The 21,019-nt window shown below is 48.5% G+C and overlaps 2 protein-coding genes across 3 annotated transcripts; one reads left to right on the plus strand and one right to left on the minus strand.

Moving 5' to 3' along the window:
• Positions 1-8,046: 8,046 nt before the first annotated feature.
• Snx22 (sorting nexin 22) lies at positions 8,047-21,002 on the plus strand. Of its 2 annotated transcripts, XR_005976727.1 has the most exons (8): positions 8,047-8,137; positions 8,477-8,560; positions 8,933-9,037; positions 9,503-9,597; positions 9,871-9,903; positions 10,070-10,137; positions 13,530-13,678; positions 20,988-21,002. XR_005976727.1 is itself a non-coding variant. In XM_041679878.1 (7 exons), exons 1-7 carry the CDS (start codon positions 8,063-8,065, stop codon positions 10,439-10,441), a joined length of 537 nt encoding a protein of 178 aa, XP_041535812.1. In that variant the 5' UTR covers positions 8,047-8,062; the 3' UTR covers positions 10,442-10,934. The 2 variants fall into 2 exon arrangements, 1 of the variants encoding a protein (XP_041535812.1); XM_041679878.1 differs by lacking the exons at positions 13,530-13,678; positions 20,988-21,002 and adding an exon at positions 10,365-10,934.
• On the minus strand, positions 10,932-16,907 carry Ppib (peptidylprolyl isomerase B). The gene is made up of 5 exons (XM_041679877.1): positions 16,668-16,907; positions 15,449-15,562; positions 14,130-14,223; positions 11,923-12,107; positions 10,932-11,271 (listed from the first exon to the last, which is right to left on the minus strand). Exons 1-5 carry the CDS (start codon positions 16,800-16,802, stop codon positions 11,149-11,151), a joined length of 651 nt encoding a protein of 216 aa, XP_041535811.1. The 5' UTR covers positions 16,803-16,907; the 3' UTR covers positions 10,932-11,148.
• Positions 21,003-21,019: the final 17 nt, after the last annotated feature.

Genomic DNA, 21,019 nt, shown 5'->3' on the forward strand with positions numbered 1-21,019 from the left:
GGGGGGGGGGAGATGCTGTTGGTTGAGACCAGGTCTCACATAGTCAAGGGCTAGAACTCACTATGTAAGCAAGAATAACTCCTGCCTTTCCCCGCCAAGTGCTGGGATTTCAGACTTATGCCACCACACCGACCGACCTTAAGCCATTTGACTCTGCACTCTTGTTCTGTGGAATCCCGGGACCTAGGAGCAGAAATGTTACTACAGATGTGTTTACACCTCAGCTGCCCTGATCTTCTTTCTGTAATTGGCGAGGAAAAGACACGGGTTTGAAAATACCTACTGAATTGGTTCAGCAAAGGCGCTTGCTGCCAAACCTAGCGATCTGAGTTCAATCCCTGGGTCCCACATGGTGGAGGGAGAAAAATGACTTCCCTGAAACAGTCCTCTGAATGCCTGTGTCTCCCACAGTAAACCAATACAATTTTTAAAAAGAGAAAGAATACTTGAAAATTGAGTAAGGATAAAATGCCCAAGTCTACAGAGAGAGCAAGAGAAGCTCTGAAGTGAAGGGAGGAAGATGTGCTTTGTTCTCTGCCTGCCTACAGTAGGCTTCTTCAGCCTCCAACAATCCCTCGTCAGTGTGTCCTCTCTCGGGCCTTCTCCTCTGACCCCCACAGCCTTCATCCAACAGCCCCATCCACCTGTTCATCACACAGCCTTTCAGGGAACTTGTTTCTCTGTGTTAGGGATCCTGCCAGTACAGAATACCCAAACCACAGTGCCTTAGCACACCCAGCTAAGGAGACTGGATGGTGGGTGGAACTCAGTGGCAGGATTTGTGTTTAGCATGGTCCTGAACTCAACTGGGTGGGGGTGGGGGTACCGGAAGGGCCTTAGAAGTAAGGTCCCCCTCATCTTTGCTCTACTTACTCCCCTGAAGTGAGCCACGGAAACTAGAATTTCTCTTCTTCTGAGTTATTTATAACATCGGAGTCCATGGGCAGTGGGTGAAAGTGACACCAACCTGGCAACCTGAGCTCAGTCTCCTGAACCCAAGTAAAATATGAAAGAGGAGGACAGACTGTATGCTTTGTCCTCTGTCTTCCACCAAGCACAGTTAGCACCCACACACATCACACACACACACACACACACACACACACACGCACACACGAAAACTAAGCAACGACACAGACAACCCAGCCAATACGTGGTGGCAGGCGTCTGTATTAGGGAGTTCAAGGCCAGCCTAGGCTCCTCGCCCCTACAGCTAGTCAGCAAATCCAGAAAAGTCATTCTCATCAGGTCCAAAGGAAACTCCAATTTCCCCAAACTCCAAAAGGCTGTGCATATGTCCAGAAATGAAAGCCTTGATTCAGCTCAAGCTGGATTGCTAAAATCCTAGGTCAGCGTTTCCCAGGCACCTGAGAAAATGGGTTTCTGCCTGCCAGAAAGAGCCACTTCCATTGGTATGTACCTGTAGTTACATCTCAGAATCCACGCTAGACTCCTCCCCTATCTGCATGTACTTATCAGGCATTTTAAAGTCAGTGCTAGGCTCCTAGGCCTTCTCAACTCCCCACTCCTCCACCATCACACTAGCTCCAGGCTGTTGCAGCTCACAGGCTTTCCCAGACACCCATACCTGTTCATTCTCTAGAGAACGGCATGGTTTTCCCCAGCCCCTAATACTCTCCCCCTCCCTGTTCTCTCTGCTGTTCTTGCTTCTCTGGCAGACGGCACTGGCCACACATCTGCTCCTTTTCCTCTTTGCCCTGGACTTTTCCAAAGGCCTCTGGATATTCTTTCTCTCTTATCTACAAGAAAACCCAGCCATTTCGGTGGTCTCTTTACTGTGTCCTCAGTTATGGTCTGGAAGCCCTCATTCCAGAGTGGCCTGTTCCACGCCCAGGAAAGGAGGGAGGTCGTGCACGCAGAAGAAGAATCTCAGCAGACAGGCCCCACTGCATTTCTCCCTTTATCGCTCCTGTGATGTATCACACCCTCTGGTCAAATCTCATTTCCATATAGCTGTCCCTTCCTCATGAAACCTAAGCATAAAACCAAGTGGCTTTTCTTTGCTTGGTTGTGCTGCAGACTGAATCCAGGGTCTCCATACCACTGAGCTACAGTCTTGGCCTTCCCACCCGCAAAGTTTTCCCAGGATCTTTGGACTTTTGCTTCTAAAGCATTCCATGTCACATAAAACTTTAATTTGGCTGTTGGCAGCATTTTAAAAGAAAACAATTATTTTTGTGTATGTGTCCACCTGTGCTCCTGTGAGTACCTGAGGAGGCCAAAAGAGGTTATCCCCTTCTCTAGAGCTGGAGTTACAGACAGTTGTGAGCCGCTGTGTGGATGCTGAGAACCAAACCTGGGTCCCCCAGAGATCAGCATGATCAATTACTAAGCCATCATTGCAGCTCAAACCTATCTTTTGTTGCAGGAATTATTAACATGGCTCTTGCAGGGTTTTACTGCTGTGATGAGACATCCCACAAAGCATTTCTACAGCACTCAGGGCGAGAACTCAAGTGGCAGGACCTGGAGGCAGGAGCTGATGCAGAGGGATGGAGGGGAGCTGCAGTGTCTGATCTTCCTCTTACAACCTGCTCTACCTGCTTGCTTTCTTTTTCTTTTCCTTTTGTTTTTAGAGACAGGACTTTTCCTTATGTAGCCTTGGCTGTCCTGGAACTCACGCTGTAGACCAGGCTTGTCACTCAGAGATCTGCCTGCCTTTGCCTCCTGTTTTGGGATTAAAGGTTTATGCCTGTTTTCTTATAGAACCCAGGACCATCTGACTGTAGACGGCCTGTCATGCAGTGCACCACCACCACCCTGGTTGGAGGCATTTTCTTAATTTATACTCAAGCCTCGCTTATGACTCCTGTTTGACACAAATTTTTAGTTGACCTAAAAATTAGCCAACAGTTCTTTAATCCCAGCATTCAGGAGGCAGAGACAGGTGGGTCTCTGTGAATTTGAGGCCAGCCTGGTCTAAAGAGGGAGTTCCAGGACAACCAGAGCTGTTATATGAGAAACCATGTCTTGAAAAAACGAACCAAACAAACAAACAAACAAACAACAGAAAAACAAAACAAGCAAACAAGCAAAAATCTAGCCAAGACCGCGGTGAGGGAAAAGTGTCTGACCCTTTTCCCTCTCCTATGCTACTGACACAGCAATTACAGCCTGGACTAACTGCATTCATAAGGATGTGGAAGGAAGCCATAGATCCACCAGCAGTCAAGAGAAAGTGTCTTCCAGGTAGGAAAGAATGCGGAAGTTTGAAGAACTGGGAGATTTCCGCAACCAGAGCCAGGAAGGCGTGACCTTGAGCTGCGTGGTGAGGTTTGGACCCCTAGACTGTGGCAGGGAGTGAGGGTCTCAGCTCCAAGTGGGGTGCTATGGGGATGCAGGTTCTCGGAGAGAGCAGTTTGTATTCTGAAGTAGAGAACGGGTCTCCCTCCCAGGAGAGAGACAAGGAAACGAGGCCAAGAGACAGAGGCCATCAGGATGACTCTGAACCCTGGGGTGGCCCTGTAGGTAAAAGAGACTCAGTGCCCCTCAGTTCAGATACCAAGATCCTAAAGAGGAAATGAAACCACAGCACTTCTCCTCCGAGTGGGTCATTTCCCTTCCAGAGACCACACCTCCACCTCTACCTGGGAAGTGTCAGCTTCCTGATTCCTGGGCCCTGGTGAACTAAAATTGGAGAAAGAGAATGTTGGACCCAGTATTGGTGAGGTCATGCTCAGCGCAGCATCTCTGTACTAGCCCGAGAAAGGTGGCTCCTAACCTCAGTCCTTAAGACACTCTGATCTTGGCCCTACCCCAACACCTCCTCCCAGGTCTGAGCCTTGAAAGGCAGGGTTTCTCACCTTCACAGGGCCGTATTGTGTGAGGTCTGTACAGAAGAATCCCTTTGTACACCCAGTACCTTTACTGCTTACTGAAGAGGAAAGTAAGCTCGCACAGCGATGGGATGGATGTACTTGTTTATTTCTACAGCAAAAAAGATGACATCATGCTGGACATTTGATGCTGTAGGACACAGGACATCGTCAATGTTTATCAGAGTTGATGAGTATTCTGAGTTTAAAATCATCAGTGGTGTGAGCATCATTTCACATAAATGCATAGAAAAAGTGGCGGAAGTATCTGTAGGGCCATTTCAGAAATTGTTATAAATTCTGTCCTAATCCCAAGACGAAATTAATTAATGTTTTCACTTTGAGACAGGGCCTTATTAAATAACCCTAACTAGCCATGTGTAGACCAGGTTGACCTATGTGAGAAAAATTTTCTTCCATCAAAGGTAGCTGAGCCTGCTGAGTACAGATATTCTATAAATCTTCCCAACTTTGTAAAACTTTTTTTTTTTTTTTTGGTTTTTCGAGACAGGGTTTCTCTGTGGTTTTTTGGAGCCTGTCCTGGAACTAGCTCTTGTAGACCAGGCTGGTCTCGAACTCACAGAGATCCACCTGCCTCTGCCTCCCGAGTGCTGGGATTAAAGGCGTGCGCCACCACCGCCCGGCCTTTGTAAAACTTTTATGCAAATCTTTAGTTTGATTTTTGAAAAAGGCTTCCTCCATGTAACCCTGGCTGTCCTGGAATTTCTCACGTAGACCAGGCTAGCCTTGTACTCATAGACATTCGCTTGCCCCTGCTTCTGGAGGCAGGAGCTGATGCAGAGGCATGGAGGAACAGCACTTATTGGCTTGTCCCTTTTTTATTCTTTGGGTTTTTTGAGACAGGGTTTCTCTGTAGCTTTGGTAGCTTTGGAGCCTGTCCTGGAAACAGCTCTGTAGACCAGGTTGGCCCCGAGGTCACAGAGATCCGCCTGCCTTTGCCTCCCAAGTGCTGGGATTAAAGGCGTGCGCCACCACTGCCCGGCCTTCTTTTTTATTGTTTTCTTTCCTTCCTCCCTGTCATCCTCATTTCTTCTCCCCGCCCCCACACCTTTCTTTGTTTCCCCCAAGACAGGGTTTTTCTGTGTAGCCCTGGCTGCTCTGGAACTCACTCTGTAGACAAGGCTGGCCTCAAGCTTTCTTTTCTTATTTTTTTTTTGTTTTTGTTTTTGTTTTGAGACAGGGTCTCTCTATGTAGCTTTGGCTGTCCTAGAATTCACTATATTGAATGGGATGCATCTGCCTCCCAAGTGCTGGGGTTAAAGGTATGGGCCACTACATCTGGCTATCAGTCTGCTGTCTTGTTTTTTTGTTTGGTGTTTTCAAGACAGGATTTTGCTGTGTAGCCCTGGCTGTCCTGGAACTAGATCTGTAGACTAGGCTGGCCTTGAACTCTGAGATTGGCCTGCTTCTGCCTCCTGAGTGCTGGGATTAAGACTTGTGCTGCCACCATCCAGCCAGTCGGGTTTCTTATACCACCCCTGACCATTGTCCAGGTGTAGCTCAATCCAAAGTGGGCTGGGCCCTCCTTATGTCAATCATGAATCAAGAAAATGCACACAGGTCTACAGGCTCTCTGAGGGCAGCCTTGTCTCAACTAAGGTTCCTCTTCCAGGATGACTAGTTTGTGCCAAGCTGGCAAAGAACAAACAGGGCACATACATACTGCCGTGTAAGAAGGGCAGAGGAAAATGCCAAGTCTCTGGTTTTTGAATCAAATCACTATGTTTTTTTTTATAAGAGTAGAAAAGTTTCTATATTAAAAACACAGCAATTCGTTAATATTAATAATACTCTCAAATTACAACAGAAGTGTTTCAGGAAAGGTTCATTGGCAGTGCACGGTGTGGCAGCATGCGGCATGCACAGGGCAAAGTATGCATGTCTGCATGTCGTGTGCTCACAGTCAAGCCCGAAGTGACATCTCAAGGCATAACATGGGCAAGGGCTGCCAGACAGACCTTGGGTTTGCTGGAGTTTGAATTAATTTTTAGTTGTTGCATATTCAGAAACTTTGTATTGTTGCCAAGTTTTCAAGACACCCCCATAGAGTTACAGAAATGTATTAGTCAGGGTTCTCTAGAGGACCAGAGCCAATAGGATGGATCCCCCACACACACGCTGTGTGTGCGTGTGTGTGCGTGTGTGTGTGTGATTAGAGTGGCTGTGGCCCATTTAGTCCAATAATGGCTGTCTGCTGACAAAGTCCAAGAATCCAGGAGTTATTCAGTCCCTGATGCTGGATGTTTCCGTTGGTCTTCAGGCAACGCTGGGATCCCAAAGTCGGCTCCAATGCCTGTGAAGACATGCCTGTGCAGCAGGGTCCAGGAGAACGGGGACACGCAAGCAGAAAGCCAAAGCTTCCTTCTCCCATGTCCTTTACATCGGCTGCCGTGAGAAAATCTAGCCAGATTTCGGATGGGTCTCCATACCTCAAATGGTCCTGTTAATTAAAATCCCTCACAAGTGTGTCCAGCAGCTTAGGTTTAGTCCATCCCACCTGTAGCCATGCTGGCAGCTAAGAATAGCCACTCACAACCCAGTTTAAGAGCAGAACACGTGCCATTGTGTTCCTGAATTGCTGAGTGAGGGCTTTGGGTTTGAGGTAGAAGTGGAGGTCGTTTCTATTTCTGTCACAGGAAGTGAGAGTTCCGTATTAAAATCCTGCTATAGCCCGGGTGGTGGTGGTGCCTGACTTTTACACGCGGACCTCTGGGAGTTCAAGGCCAGTATGGTCTAGGAAGTGAGTGCCAAGACAGTCAAGGCCACAAAGAGAAACCGTGTCTCAAAAAGACTAAACAAACAACAACAGAAACCAGGCTCAGCTTTGAAAGTTACAAAACCTTGCCGGGCGGTGGTGGCACATGCCTTTAATCCCAGCATTTGGGAGGCAGAGGCAGGTGGATCTCTGAGTTCTAGGCCAGCCTGGTCTACAAGAGCTAGTTCCAGGACAGGCTCCAAAACCACAGAGAAACCCTGTCTCGAAAAACCAAAAAAAAAAAAAAAAAAGACAAACAAAAAAAGAAAGTTATACAACCTGGATATCAGGAACTGTGTGGACTTTTTACACGTCTGCAAAACAGGAGTGGGTCTGTGTCCGGGTAATTGTGAGGCTGAGGCAAGAGAATTAAGAGAATTGTTTGAGACCAGAAGCTCAAAATCAGCATAAGCAGCTCAGCCCACTTTTTCTAAAATAAATAATTTTTTTTTTAAAAGGGCTTCCTTAGGGGATTGTTCCACTGAGATGGGTGGGCAGTGATGGGTAGATAAGAAAGGTAGGTGGGTACAGGGTAGGATGTGAGGAAGAGGTACTGTGAGGGTCCTGGAGGTGGCTCCAGGTTGCTCTCATCTACCCTGCTGGTCTTTCTTGGAATGTAGTAGAATTTTTTTGGTTGGTTGGTTTTGGTTTGGTTTGAGACAGTTTCTCTGCGTGGCCCTGGCTGTCCTGGAACTCGCTCTCTAGACCAGGTTGGCCTCAATTGAACCTGGGTTTTTAAATCGCCTCTTCCCAACACGCAAACTTGAAGCCAGTTAGGGATGCTAAGGTAGGATGGATGGGTGGATGGATGAATGGAGCAAATGAAGGGTCTGTGGGTGCCCATCAAAGCTAGAAAGGATCCTAGCCTCGCCCAGAAACTCAGTTGGAGTCTCTACGTAGCGCTACCAGGGACCACCTGAAAGGGGAAGGACTGGGTGGTCAGGTTCCCCGAGAGCAAGGATAGTCCTGGGGTGGACGCCCAGACGGGAAGGGAACCCCCTGCCTGTGCCCTCATCTGCCACTTCAGAATCCAGGACACTCAACAAAGATCAGGTGAAATTTTAGCTCGGCTGCGTACCTGGCAGTACACGCTAGGGAAATATTTGACAAACGGTTGACTCTGAGGAGGGTTCCTCCTGGCACTGCTAGCGACCTCTCTAGACCAAGGTGTTATCTTTTCGCCTCAGCTTTAGGGAAACTGGGAACGCCTCGGGAGGGGCGAGCCAGGGACTCGAGGGAAGGGCGTGGCCTACTGATTCGAGGGCGTGGTCCTGGACCAGAGGGTGGAGCCTAAGGCCGAAGGACCGGAAAATGGGGCGGGACCTACAGCCCGGGGGCAGGGCCTGGAGTCCAAGGGCGGGGTGGCATCGTAGGGCTGCCTGGCTGCTCTAGGGAGTTCGGGTGCCTTAGCGCGCAATCAAGAAGAGGCTGCGGCGGGGTCAGAGCGCGGATGCTGGAAGTTCACATCCCCTCGGTGGGGCCCGAGGCCGAAGAGTCCAGGCAGAGCCCAGAGAAAGGCCACATGGTGAGCAATGGATGGAGGGTGAGCGTGGGGATCCACCGAATATCCATCCCCTCGATGAGCGCAAAAGGGAACCAGGATACCGTGGTAGGATGTCCATCGCAAAGGTTCGGGGTTACTGGCTTTGCCAGTCCCTCGGATGATGATCTGGGCTCTTGTGGGATCCTGTGGAGCAGAGGGGCGGGCCCGTCAGCCTTTTCTTTCAGGTGTATGTGGGGTGCGGGAGGGATTTCCCTGAGCGGCCGCACACCAAGTTGTCTTTGTCCCTTTCGAACGCCAGAAAGTGGGCGCGGGTCCTGCCGCAACATTTAGGCCAGCCGCCCGCACTCCTCCGCCCGCTAGGTGTTCCAAGTCGAGGTGCTGTACAGCGGACGCAGACACACGGTGCCGAGGCGATACAGCGAGTTCCATGCTCTACACAAGCGGGTGAGGTGGCACCCACCTCACCAATCAGGCTCCAGGCCAATCCCCTGGGTGCAGGCGAAAAGGATCCAGTCCCAGCTTCTGGTTGCCCACCCCCATCACTGTCCCAGTCCCGGGAGGGTGCAGATCATGGGCAACTACCCAAGGGCTGCAGGGCCCCTTGCGGGGAGGGCGCAGTGGCTAGATCACAGCTCAGACTGACCTTGTCTGTGTATGTCCTTTCTACTTTCGGGCACGTCACTTCTGTCCCAACCACCTCTCACCAGCAGTCCCAGGTTAGAGCTTAAAGGCATAGAGGGAGGACTGGAGACGCATCACCTAGGTGGAATGGGCTTGAGGGCTTTTCTGGGATCTCACCTCTGTATCTGATGACAGATCAAGAAACGGTACAAAGTGCCTGACTTTCCCTCAAAACGCCTGCCCAACTGGAGGACCAGAGGATTGGAACAGCGCCGGCAGGGCTTGGAGACCTATATCCAGGTGTGCTCAGGACACTTGGTTGCTCCTAGCCTCAGGGACCAGGGGTGACCCAGATAGTGATATGGGGGGCCACAACTTGAGTTTGTTATTTACCACCCCAAGCTCCATTTTTCTGAGCAATAGTGAGTATACGTTTCTATCTGGATTATTGCAAGTTTTGAATAACCAACAGGTGGATCCTTCAAGATCTGCCAGCCCTAGAGTAAGACTCTGTTATCTTCATGAGGTGTGTGTGGGCACATCCCTCCAGCAGTGACTGGCATTGAACTAACCTGCCCACTTTACGAGGCTAGCCTTTGCAGTCCAGCCGTTCCCCAGAATGGCCCTGAAGCTTGGACTAATACTTGCTTCCACTGCCTTGAAATTCTTAATTATTTTGGAACAAAGGTCCTCAAATGTTTGTTTGCAATGGGTTGTATAATTAGTAGCTGTGTCTGATTACAGGCTTCCTGTCTTCCTCTGTAGGGCATCCTGTACCTGAATCAGGATGTGCCCAAGGAGTTACTGGAATTCCTGAGGCTTCGCCACTTCCCTACAGACTCCAAGGCCAGCGGCTGGAGGCAAGGACGGCCCCTGCCAGGGTGTGGCAAGGGCTCTCAGCAGCAAGTGGCTGTGAAAGGGTCCTCAAGAACCCTTTCTTCATTCAAATGCTGGGCTGTGGTCTGATATGTGGCCTCCCCTACCAACTTTCTTGACCCGGGTGGAGGGGCTGGATTTTGGACAGCTTTGATTACCCCGGCTGCGTCCATCTCCGGAACTGGGCTTGTTACAAAATAGAAGCAACAGTCCCCTGGGTATCCTCAAGCAGCTTACAGTGTTTCTCTTCTTTTCAGCACCCTGCGGGAATTCCTGCCTAGTGACAACAGGCAAGTCCAAGTCCTGCTCTAAGTGCCTGCTGCCCCCTGGTGGCCACATGCTAGGAGGCAGGCCAGTAACATGTCTCCTAGTTCCTTTCCCTGCTTATTTTGGTCCTCAAGAGTCTTTGCACTGCCACACCTCCACTCTCATGACTCTCTTCTTCCCTCCTCACAGCTCACAGCTGCACCACCGGCCCGTCATTGGCTTCTGTATGGACCCCTACATTTACACCCCTCCCCCAGGTGAGACATCAGCCCCTGTAACCTGCTTTGTAACTTACTTCATAGAAGCTAGTGTAATCCAGTTGGTTCACCTGGTCTCTGCTCCCTGTGCCCTGTCCTCCAAAGCAAATATGAACAGAATGTGGGCTGGGGAAAGACAGCTGAGCTTGTGGGCAGCTCAGAATGCTAAAGCCCTAGGCCAGACCCATCATATGCTAGCTCCCTCTCCTTCACCTTTTCTCCCACAGAACCTCTCCCAGAAGTGGTGGTGGATGGTGTCCTCCAGGGTCTCTATGGATTCAGCACTAGCCCGGCCAAAGGCTAACCGTCATCCTGCTCCATCACCAATGCCCTGGCTAGCCCAGTCTTCGGGTCACCTGTCAGGACAGTTAATGTGCCTCAGTCCTAGGAGTTCCATGTAAGAAGCTGGGTCGACCCTGGGACTAGCCTCAGGGTGTAACTAGCTGAGGCTCAGCTGTGCCCACAATCAAGGCTCTGAACTTGGTGTGCACTGACAGCTGCAGTTGGCAGACTTGCCCAGGGGCCACGGCAAAGTCAAGATAAAGAAAAGAGCATTAAGTAATTTCAGGCATAGGCTGAGAAGATTCAGGTAGATTTCCTAGCTCAGCCTGGCAGGTGGCAGAAGCTGGGCACAGTAGCTGCGTAGCTTCTGCCTGATGACTACCACCTAGGCACAGGCTTAGAAAGGAGCCCAAGGAAAGGGGTGCATCTATCTCCACATAAGAGTCCTGGACATGCTGGGATGCACACTCAGGACAGGTGCTTTATATACACCCTCAAAGCCCACACCGAAGTTATAAAAAAAGAAAACCCACTTTTTTTTATTGATCAGCACTGATACGAGTTTGATATAAAAACAGGCCTGTGGAATGTGAGAGGGTGTGGGTCCACTCCCTCAGATGGAAGCACTGGGGCCAAGTGGCACGAAACCTTGTGACTGGCTACCTCACCCCTGTGAGGGTCGTGACAGGACCTGCGCACACGCAGCTTAGAGGGGTGAGGTCTCTGACACTACTCCTTGGCAATGGCGAAGGGCTTCTCCACTTCGATCTTGCCGCAGTCTGCGATGATCACATCCTTCAGGGGCTTGTCCCGACTGTCGGTCTTGGTGCTCTCCACCTTCCTCACCACGTCCTAGGAAAGAAAGCAGGGGGAGGGGTAGAAGTCAAGAGGCACGCTGCTAGGACATGGGACAGCCCCAGGGAGTGGCTTAGGAGGGTTGAGACCCACATGGGATGAACACAAAAACCCAGGGAACCAAGAGCTCAGGAACTGATGGCCAGGGTGAATGCGGAGCATAGATGCTTAGCTGATTCAATACCGCTCAGGTGTGAGTGACCGAACAGAGGACCTCACAGCAGGACAAACTCAACAAGGTCTTCTGGACAGGTTGTCTGGGGTTTGGGAAGATCTTGCACTTTTTCTTTTTCCCTGACTGTGGTGTTGGGGACTGAACTTACGACTTGATGCATGCTAGGTTAAACACTCTTTCATGCAGCCAAAGCCCCATGGACACACTTAAATGTGGTCTCATGTTGCTGTCCAGCCTAGCCTCTTGCCTCAGCCTCCCCAATAGCTAGGACCATGGGCATGTGCGAGTCACTCAGTCGGGATGTTTGTTCTTGACACTACCCATCCCTACACCAGATTAGGAGGAACCACAGCTGGTCTTTATCTGTGGCTTAGGTGACTTTAGGGAAAAGAATTCCTACTTGAGGCCCCTGCCTATTCAAGGTGGATCCTTGGTAAGGACCACCAAGGTTTAGCCCTCACTTTTAAACTTACCATGCCCTCTAGAACTTTGCCAAAAACGACATGTTTGCCATCTAGCCAGGACGTCTTGACGGTAGTTATGAAGAACTGGGAGCCATTGGTGTCTTTGCCTGCATTGGCCATGCTCACCCATCCAGGCCCATAGTGCTTCAACTTGAAGTTCTCATCTGGGAAGCGCTCACCATAGATGCTCTTTCCTGGGAAGAAAATCAGAGGTCACGGTGTTGAAACAAAGTGGGTTGGACCAAAATAGGCAGGTGCTTGGGTGAGGATCTTCAGGGTTCAGGTCAGGCTCGACTGGCCAACAAGGACATAAACATGGCCTTCACGTCTTCTACTCAAGCCATCTGGAGTATGAGGCCAGGCTGACGTGGGCGAACTATTACGAGGAGTTTTATGACTGCCGAGGTACATGTTACCAGCTATCTTGGTTATGTCCTGAGGCCTGTAGGGGGCACCTTGGTGATGCTGGGGTGTGGAAACCTTCAGAAGAAAGGTCTGCTAGAGCCAACCGGATGGCCTTTCTAGAGTCACAAGACAGGAGCAGCTGCGGAGCAGAAGAGCAAGTGGGGGTTGGCTGGGGGAGGAAAAAATGGGACACAGGGCTGTTACTCAGTTTAAGAGCCAAGAGCCTCTTATCAAGGCTGGAACATAAAATAAATGCTTACGAATGTGTGTCATGTCTGTGTGAGGTATGGGTCCGGGGCCATGACAGTAAGCACGGAGCAATGTTTGTTCTCCCACTGATGGACTGAAGGGCCTGAGTAAACCAGCACGGAAGCAGCGTCTTCTCAGGCTGGAGAGACAGCTTGGAACTTGCTGCCAGGCATGGGGAGGACAGGGTGGAAGAGGAAAACCAACTCCTGTGAGTTGTCCTGACTTTAACGATAGAGAATGACATAAACCCCGCACTTAGGAGGCAGATCTCAGTTCCAGGCCAGCCAAGACATAGTCATTTTCTTTAGCTTAATGCCATTCTGTTCACGTCACTTGCATGGGATCCTTTGCTCTCAGCACACCTGTGCTCACCCCACAGCTCCTCAGGATGCCCCCAGGTTAGGACCTGCCCTGGCCAGAGGCCAACAAGGGAGAGGTGGTTGATTGTAGGAGCCGAGAAGGCAGAAAACCAAGATTAGACTAGATATCAAGGCAGGAGTGAGGTGGCCTGCTTCCTGCAATGACTCTTGCCTGTATACTGCTAAGACTTCCTATTTGAGAAACTTCCTTAGAGACCTTAACTAAGCATGGGATTTCAATTGCTCCTATTTAAAACAAAAACCAAAACACTAATCTAGTTTCATTCTCTTCCTCAAGACATGGGGAGCTCCCAAGTCACAAGAAATAAATTTTGAAGAAATTTGTATTTTAGTCTTTATGACAATCTTCTATCCCAGAACTTCCATCCAGCTACCTTACAAATGGTTACATTCCAAGCCCATCAACTTTTGTTTTCCCTAAGTAGAGTTTCTCTGTGTAGCCCTGGCTATCCTGGAACTCACTCTGTAGACCAAGCTGGCCTCGAACTCAGAGATCCATCAGTCTCTACCTTCCTTCCGAGTGCTGAGATTTAAAGCATGCATCACCACACTCAGTTTTTGTTGTTGTTTTTGCGTGTACAGGTGCTTTGCCTACATGCACATCTTTGCACTGTGCGTGTGCCTGAAGAGATGAGAAAGGCTGTTGGATTGCCTGGAGCTGGAACTATTAACAGTTATGAGTCACCAACTCACAAGGGAACCCAGGTCCCATGCAAGAGCGATCTTAACCAGTGAGTGTTCTCTCCAGCCCCTGGATTTTTAGTCTGTGCATGTGTACGGGTACACACACTCATGTCGCGGTGCATGTGCAGTCAGAGGGTACCCTGCAGAAGTCCGTTCTCTTCTTCCAATGTTTGAGACCCAGGAATAAAAAAAAAAAAAAAAAAAAAAAAAAAAAGCCAGGCAAAAAGTAGAGGCAGGGTGATCAGACTGAGAATGACGAGGAGGGAGGAGTCAGGAGAGATACCAGCCAGCCATCGAGCAAGCAGGATGTGTCATTAGCCACACGACAAAGCATAAACAGAAATATGGGTTAATTTAGATGTAAGAATTATCTAGTAACAAGCCTGAGCTACCAGTTGAGCACTATAAGTAATAGCCTCTGAGTCAGTTCTTTGGGACTGTGTGGTCGGAACAGGAAATGCCCAATTAAATGCCTCTGTTCAGAGGATCTGAAGTTACCTCCTGTGCCATCTCCCCTGGTGAAGTCTCCACCCTGGATCATAAAGTCCTTGATGACACGATGGAATTTGCTGTTTTTGTAGCCAAATCCTTTCTGGAAAAAGGAATGAACAGGAGGTTGCAAAAGGCATTAAGCAGATGTCAAACAGGCCCTATAGAAACTCACCCACAGTTCTAATATATTCGGCATTTAGTGTAGTTTAGCTATTGCAGCTCAAAGCATGCAAATCTGGAAAAGACCAGATCCCTAGCCTCTGCCCTTATGCAATTCCTGAACGACGTGCCCTATGGTCATGCTATGTTTTTTCCTTCTGTTCTTCTCATCCTAAGAACAAGTGCAAAGTCTGGGGATACATCTCAGCAGGCAAAGTATTTGCCCTAGCATGAATACCCTCCTGGACTCTACCCGGGGCACTATATACACTGAACGTGGTTGTGGTCTGAGTGCCTGGGATCCTAGCACTCAGGAGGTAGGAGCAGGAGGATCAGAAACTCAAGGTCACCCCTAGCTACACATCAGGTTCAAGGTCATCCAGGGACTACACAGGAAAAACAAAACAAAATGGGTGAAGACCTTAAAATACAAATTTCATGAAATAGAACATACATTTTCTTAAAATTCTGTGCCATGTTCTAGGGTCAAGTCCCTTGGACCCTTTTTTCTTTTTAAAAATTTGATAGCTTATTTTATCCCAATAGCAGTTGTATCACATGGTCTAAGAACATTCAAGTAAATTCAAATGTTAAAGATTAGTCTTCAAACATTACAGTCAAATAATGCCATGTTTATCTATGTTCTCACAGCTCCCTTAACTGTGAGGCTGCCAGCTTTAGTGCCTTGGATTATGCTTTGTGCTGTGAGCAGTTGCGCAAAGCAGCAGGGGCTGGAAGAACCAACTGGATCTTTGTGTAGTGCCCAAATAGGGCCCTGAGGCTTTGAGTAATTCAGCAGTATCAGGGCCTTCTGCAAAAGTTAAGAACAAACAAACTGGACCCTTTATTCTTTTTTTTTTTTTCTTTTTTGAGACAGATTTCTTTCTCTGTGTAACAGCTCTGGGTGTCCTGGAACTCACTCTGTAGACCAGGCTGGCCTCAAACTCAGAGAGATCCTCCTGCCCATGTCTCCCAAATGCTGGGATTAAAGGTGGGCACCATCACCACTCGGCTGGACCCCTTTATTATCAACACACACAATCTGGTCCTCGGGGAAGGCAGCTAGTGAAGCTGGTGTCAGTTCCTGCGGAAGATAGGCCACTCCGCAGTCCCACCTGCTTCACCCCTACGATGTGGAGCTGCTTACTTTTGGACCAGCCACTTACCTCTCCTGTAGCTAAGGCTACAAAATTATCCACCGTTTTCGGAACAGTCTTTCCAAAGAGTCCAAAGACCACTCGGCCTACAGGCTCATCTCCAATTTGGAGATCAAAGTATACCTAAAGAAAATGAACAAGCCACGCTTAGCCTTTTAAAGGGGCCTTGGTAAAGAAGGAAGGGCCCAACAAATTGCCCTGATGTGAGAGAGAGAGCTGGGGATAAAGCGCTAAAGCTGAGCTAAGTCTGATTTTGGCAGTGGCAAACCTCTGTACAAATCAAATGTGTAGGCTGGACAAAGGCTGTTATTAAGAGCATCCGCTGCTTTTCCAGAGGACACAGCTTCGTGTCTCAGCACCCAGATGATGGCTCACAGTAATAAAAGCTCTAGACTTCCCCAAACCAATACTAGGGACCGACAAAATGGCCTTGTCCACGAAAGGCAGGCAAGTGCTCTACCACTGAGCAAGTAACCCCAGTAATAAATACTTTGAGACAGGCAGGGTCTTGCTAAACTGTATTCCTCCCAAGTGTCTGGGATTACAGACATATGCCACAACACTTGGTTTGCTGCATTAATCACTCCACCCCCACCACAAAAGAAATGACCACAGGCTGGCCAGATGGCTTAATGGATAAACATGGTTGCAGCCAAGCTTGAAGTCCTGAGACCCACATGATGAAAATAGAGAATCGACTCCTGCAAGTTGTCTTCTGACCTTAACAGTTGCACTGTGGCACGTATGAGTCCCTCTCCCCAGCAAGTAAATACTGTAACATTTTTAAGGAACTTTACGTTCTCAGACTACAGAATAGCAATCTGTGCTCTTACAATGACTCCAGATTATAAAAACTGACATTAAAAGGAAAAAATACAGAGATCACTAGGCTTGCAAGCTTAACTGTATTTACTGTGCTTGCTGCAAAGCACGGTAAGCTGGATGTGGCCACAGTAAAAGAAGGGTACGACAGTGTATGTGCAAAGGGGCCTCCTTGAGGCTGGGCAGTTGAGCATCCAGGATTAGGGCGGAGGCTGGGAGAGTCAGGGTCATTCTTTAGTTTGAGTGGGTAGGGCGAGCCTGGTTCCAAGAGGTCATAGCAGACCCAAGAATGGGCTGGACTAGGACAAGGGTGCTGAGGTAGGAACTACTGAGCCAGACCCGAATAGGCCGGGACCGGATCGCAAGCGGCGGAAGGCAGGCTTCGCCGGGTGAGAAGAGCCCAGACCTGGACTGTGACTTTGGGTCCCTTCTTCTTATCGTTGGCCACGGAGGGTCCCGGCAGCAAAAGGAAGACGACGGAGCCCACGATGAGAGCGGCGGCGAAGAGAACCTTCATGTTGCGCTCCGAAAGGCGCAGCATTCACCAGCAGCAGCGAGAGCGGTCGCGGGAGCCCGGACCGGAAAAGGGTGTGGACTCGCGGTGTGCGCGCGTTGCCGCCCGGGCGCGGGGGTGGACCTGGGCCTCCGGGAGGCCTCGCTGCGTGAGGAGCGGGCCACGAACCCCCTGCGCCGCCACCTCGAGTGGTAGGAGCCGCCGCGGGCGGGGCTGCGGGTGTCTGCCACGTTACAACCCTCCGATTGGTTGTGCCTCGCCCCTCCGGCTGCGTCAAGGCCATGTGCGGAAGGCGGCGTTGAGATTGGTCTTAGAAAAAAAGACTACGAAGCCCAGCATACCTTGCGGCCTGTCAGGGTGTGTAAAGCTCAGTCACTACCCAATTTGGGGGTCATCTTCAAAAACTGGACACATTTAACTGAAATGTTAGGGGCTGAATATAGCGACTGAGTTTTACAGCATAGCCTTCTATATCTTCTATAATATTTATCTTGCCTGGGGACCGAGAGTAGAGGCTCGCGCCTTTGATCCCAGCATTGGGCACGGTTAACTAGGAACCTAGATCAGCCTGAGCTAAGAAAGTGAGTCCCAGATCCTTTTAGGCAAGAATAAGACCTTGCCTCAAAACAAACATGACTGGTCGTCGTAGCGCGAGCCTTCAATCCCAGTGCCTGCGAGGAAGACGCAGATGTATTTCTGTGAATTTGAGGCCAGTTTCTACGTAGTGAGTTCAGTGCTAGCAAGAACTACGTGGAAACAACTATGCCTCAAAAGAAGGGATTGGGGGGTGAAGAAGCGGTGTAGGGTAAAAGGTCCAGCCAAAGAAACCCATCCTGGTTCTGAAGCCAGAGCCAGTGAAAGAAACCCACCCTGGTTCTGAGACCCGAGCCAGTGAAAGAAATGCTTTAGCCTCAACCCAGACCCAAAGAAATGCACCCTAACTCTAAAAACCAGTGCCAAAGAAACATGCATTGTTCCTAGAGTCAGAATCGGTGAAAGAAATATGCCCTGGCCCCCAAACTAGAGCCAAAAGGCTTAAAAAGGCCAGTGAAAGAAACAGTTTGGTTCTGAGATCAGACATCTCTGCCCTGACCAACTAAATTAACCAATCCCTGAGCAAGGAAAACTAATCAATCCTCCTTAGGCCTGGGAAAATTCCACCCCTAAGAAGCCCTAATATAAGCCCTGCACCTGTTCAGTTGGTGGTTCTTCTTCCACAATGGTAGATGCAGTCACTCTCCCAGATTCTTCCCTCCCAACAAATCTGTTGAACAAAGTTTGGGTGAAGACCTTTTTTCACCTGAGCATAGACGCCATGGGACTTTGGCTGGGGAAGTCTTCCCCTAGCAGCACTTGTTACGACTTAGCCAGAAAAGTCAGAAGAGGAGTGGAGCAGGGCTGTAACTCTTGTGCGAGGGAAGCCTTCCATTAGCAGAACTAATGTAACAACTTTGCTGGGGAAGCCTTCTCCTGCTGGAGCAGAACTGTCACTTTGTGGAAACCTTCTCTAGATCAGGGATGTAAGCTGCTACCCTTACCATGGCCTGCACTCACCCACACGAGCTGTAACACTCAGTATCCCCTGGCTCCTGACTGCCAGAATCCCTTTCCTTCTGAGCTGTGCCACCCTCCGGTGGCTCGGAATGTGTGCACTTTTGCTGCAAAATCATGAGGACCAGAATGTGGATCCAACAGCTACCTAAAAGCAGATCATGGATGTACTTTAAGGCTCTAACCCTAGTGCCACTGTAGGAGTGGTGGGCATAGATAGGAGGACCTGGTATATTTGCTGGCTGTTAGACTAGTTCTTTTTTTTTAAGATTTATTTATTTATTTATTATGTATACAACATTCTGCTCCATGTATGTCCGCATGCCAGAAGAGATTACAGATGGTTGTGCGCCACCATGTGGTTGCTGGGAATTGAACTCAGGACCTCTGGAAGATAGCCAGTGCTCTTAACCACTGAGCCATCTCTCCAGCCCCTAGACTAGTTCTTAGATTCAGGGAGAGACCAGGTCTCAAAAAGAAGGTGAAGATCAGGGCAGTGGTGGGGCATGCCTTGGCAGAGGCAGGTGGTTCCATGTGAATTTGAGGCTGGCACAGTATACAGAGTGAGTTCAAGGACAGTCAAGGCTACACAGAGAAATTGTCTCAAAAAAAAAAAAGGAAGAAAGAAAGAAAGGAAGGAAGAAAGGAAGGAAGGAAGAAAAAGAGAGGGTGGAGAATGCTGAGAGCAGTGCACTCGACATCTTTCTTTGGCCTCGGCGCGCGCGCACACACACACACACACACACACACACACAATTCCATTTTTATTTTTCCATTCCACTATTAATTTTTCTCTTTGAAACCTGTGCTTAACCACTGCGTGTACATATGAACACATTCTATTGAATACTTGGGCATTTTTCTCCTTTTTTTATGTGTGTGTGATTATGTTTGAGTAGGTGGACATGCGAGAGTATGCATGTGGAGGGAGTGGATTCCTTATATCACATGGTTTTTGTAGTCTGAAGTCAGGTACTCAGGGTTTGAAGCAGGCAAATTTACTTAAACTGAGCTACCTGCCAGCACCTGATATTTTATTTCTTTTTTCCCCACTTTCTTTTTTCTCTTCTTCTTCTTCTTCTTCTTCTTCTTCTTCTTCTCCTTCTTCTTCTTGGTTTTCGAGACAGAGTTTCTCTGTAGCTTTAGAGCCTGTCCTGGAACTAGCTCTTATAGATCAGGCTGGCCCAGAACTCACAGAGATCCGTCTGCCTCTGCCTCCTGACTGCTGGGTAAAGGCATGTGCTACCACTGCCCAGCATTCCCACTTTCTAAAGCAGACCACTTTTTTTAGAAGGATGCAACACTGTTGCACATCTGTATGTAGCTTCCGAAGCCTTCTCCAGGGCTCTGTGCCCAAGAAGTATTAGATGAGCTGGCTCTAAATAATTTATGCATTAATACATTAATACACACACACATATACATATATGTAAAGTGTAGCACGAATAATAAAAATGCAGAACTGTGGGGCTGGAGAGATGGCTCAGAGGTTAAGAGCACTACCTGCTCTTCCAAAAGTCCTGAGTTCAATTCCCAGCAACCACAAGGTGGCTCATAACCATCTGTAATGGGGTCTAGCGGTCTGGTGCCCTCTTCTGGTCTGCAGGCGTACACTCAGACAGAATATTGTATGCATAATAAATAAATATTTTAAAAAATGCAGAAGCGTGGGGCTGGAAAGATGGCTCAAAGGTTAAGAGCACTGGCTGCTCTTCCAGAGGTCCTGAGTTCAATTCCCAGCAATAATATAGTGGCTCACAACGATCTATGAGATCTCGTGCACTCTTCTGTTATGTAGGCATACATGCAGGAGGAACAATGCATACATAATAAGTAGTAAATAAATCTTTTTCTCAAATTGATGATGACATTGAGAATTGATTTAATACAGCCACTAATGTAATATGTTAACAACAAAAATCTAAGCAATTACAAGAAAAAAACAAGGGTTATATGCAGCAAACACTCATTGATCAACTATACAACTTAACATCACTCCAGAAAAAAAATTTGACATAAAAGTTCTTACAATTTTGGGGGTTTGCAAACCTTGTGGCATAGATTACCAAAGAAAATAAAAAACAGATTTCAAAATATTTTAATAAAATTTCTTAATAAAATACTCGGCTCAAGTTAAATGTCAAGCTGGCCCTAATCTGTCAAAACAGACAGATAAATATTTATAATGATGGACAGACTTAGTTACAAAGGTACTTAAATGTCTACTTCCTTCTTTCAAAACCGTTTCTTAAGGGTTAAATTTTTCAATGCAAATGTGTCTTCTGTAAAAACTGTGAGAATGAAACTTGGAGACAAAGAGAGACTCAAGACAGAGATGGAAACTAAGACTTAAGTCAAAATTTGGGTCTGGCTTTAATGATCTTTTAGAAACTAACTTTTTGTGACAGGTAGGGCATTCTTTGTTGCCGCATCTAAGGGCTGTGATAATGCAATCTGCACTGATGATGCAAACACTCCTTTGTAGTCATGGTCTTCTTCATAATATCCAAACAAATAGGGCACATTAATTCACTGTGTAGACTTCTAGGTGAGACCACAATTTCCAAGCCATCGGTTATTGCCTCCTGGGTGTTTGTTGTGATTCGTAGAAACTGAGTTCCCATGTTTTGCTTAATGGTTGAGTTTCGTTTGTCTGCACAGCCCGAGACATTGCTGCTTGTGGTCCAGCCCGA

This window comes from Microtus oregoni, unplaced genomic scaffold (genome assembly GCF_018167655.1).
Source record: "Microtus oregoni isolate MIOR12 unplaced genomic scaffold, Mior012 000032F_ref0000030, whole genome shotgun sequence".
NCBI classification, from domain to species: domain Eukaryota; kingdom Metazoa; phylum Chordata; class Mammalia; order Rodentia; family Cricetidae; genus Microtus; species Microtus oregoni.

Excerpts from the sequence above, each read along its gene's own strand:
- Ppib (XM_041679877.1), bottom strand. The coding sequence starts at position 16,802 with ATGCTGCGCCTTTCGGAGCGCAACATGAAGGTTCTCTTCGCCGCCGCT. Across the intron at positions 15,563-16,667 it reads GACCCAAAGTCACAGTCCAG|GTATACTTTGATCTCCAAAT; the intron begins GTCTGGGCTCTT and ends CATTTTCTTTAG. Across the intron at positions 12,108-14,129 it reads CAGGGGAGATGGCACAGGAG|GAAAGAGCATCTATGGTGAG; the intron begins GTAACTTCAGAT and ends TTTTCTTCCCAG.
- Snx22 (XM_041679878.1), top strand. The coding sequence starts at position 8,063 with ATGCTGGAAGTTCACATCCCCTCGGTGGGGCCCGAGGCCGAAGAGTCC. Across the intron at positions 9,038-9,502 it reads GCTTGGAGACCTATATCCAG|GGCATCCTGTACCTGAATCA; the intron begins GTGTGCTCAGGA and ends CTTCCTCTGTAG. Across the intron at positions 10,138-10,364 it reads CATTTACACCCCTCCCCCAG|AACCTCTCCCAGAAGTGGTG; the intron begins GTGAGACATCAG and ends TTTCTCCCACAG.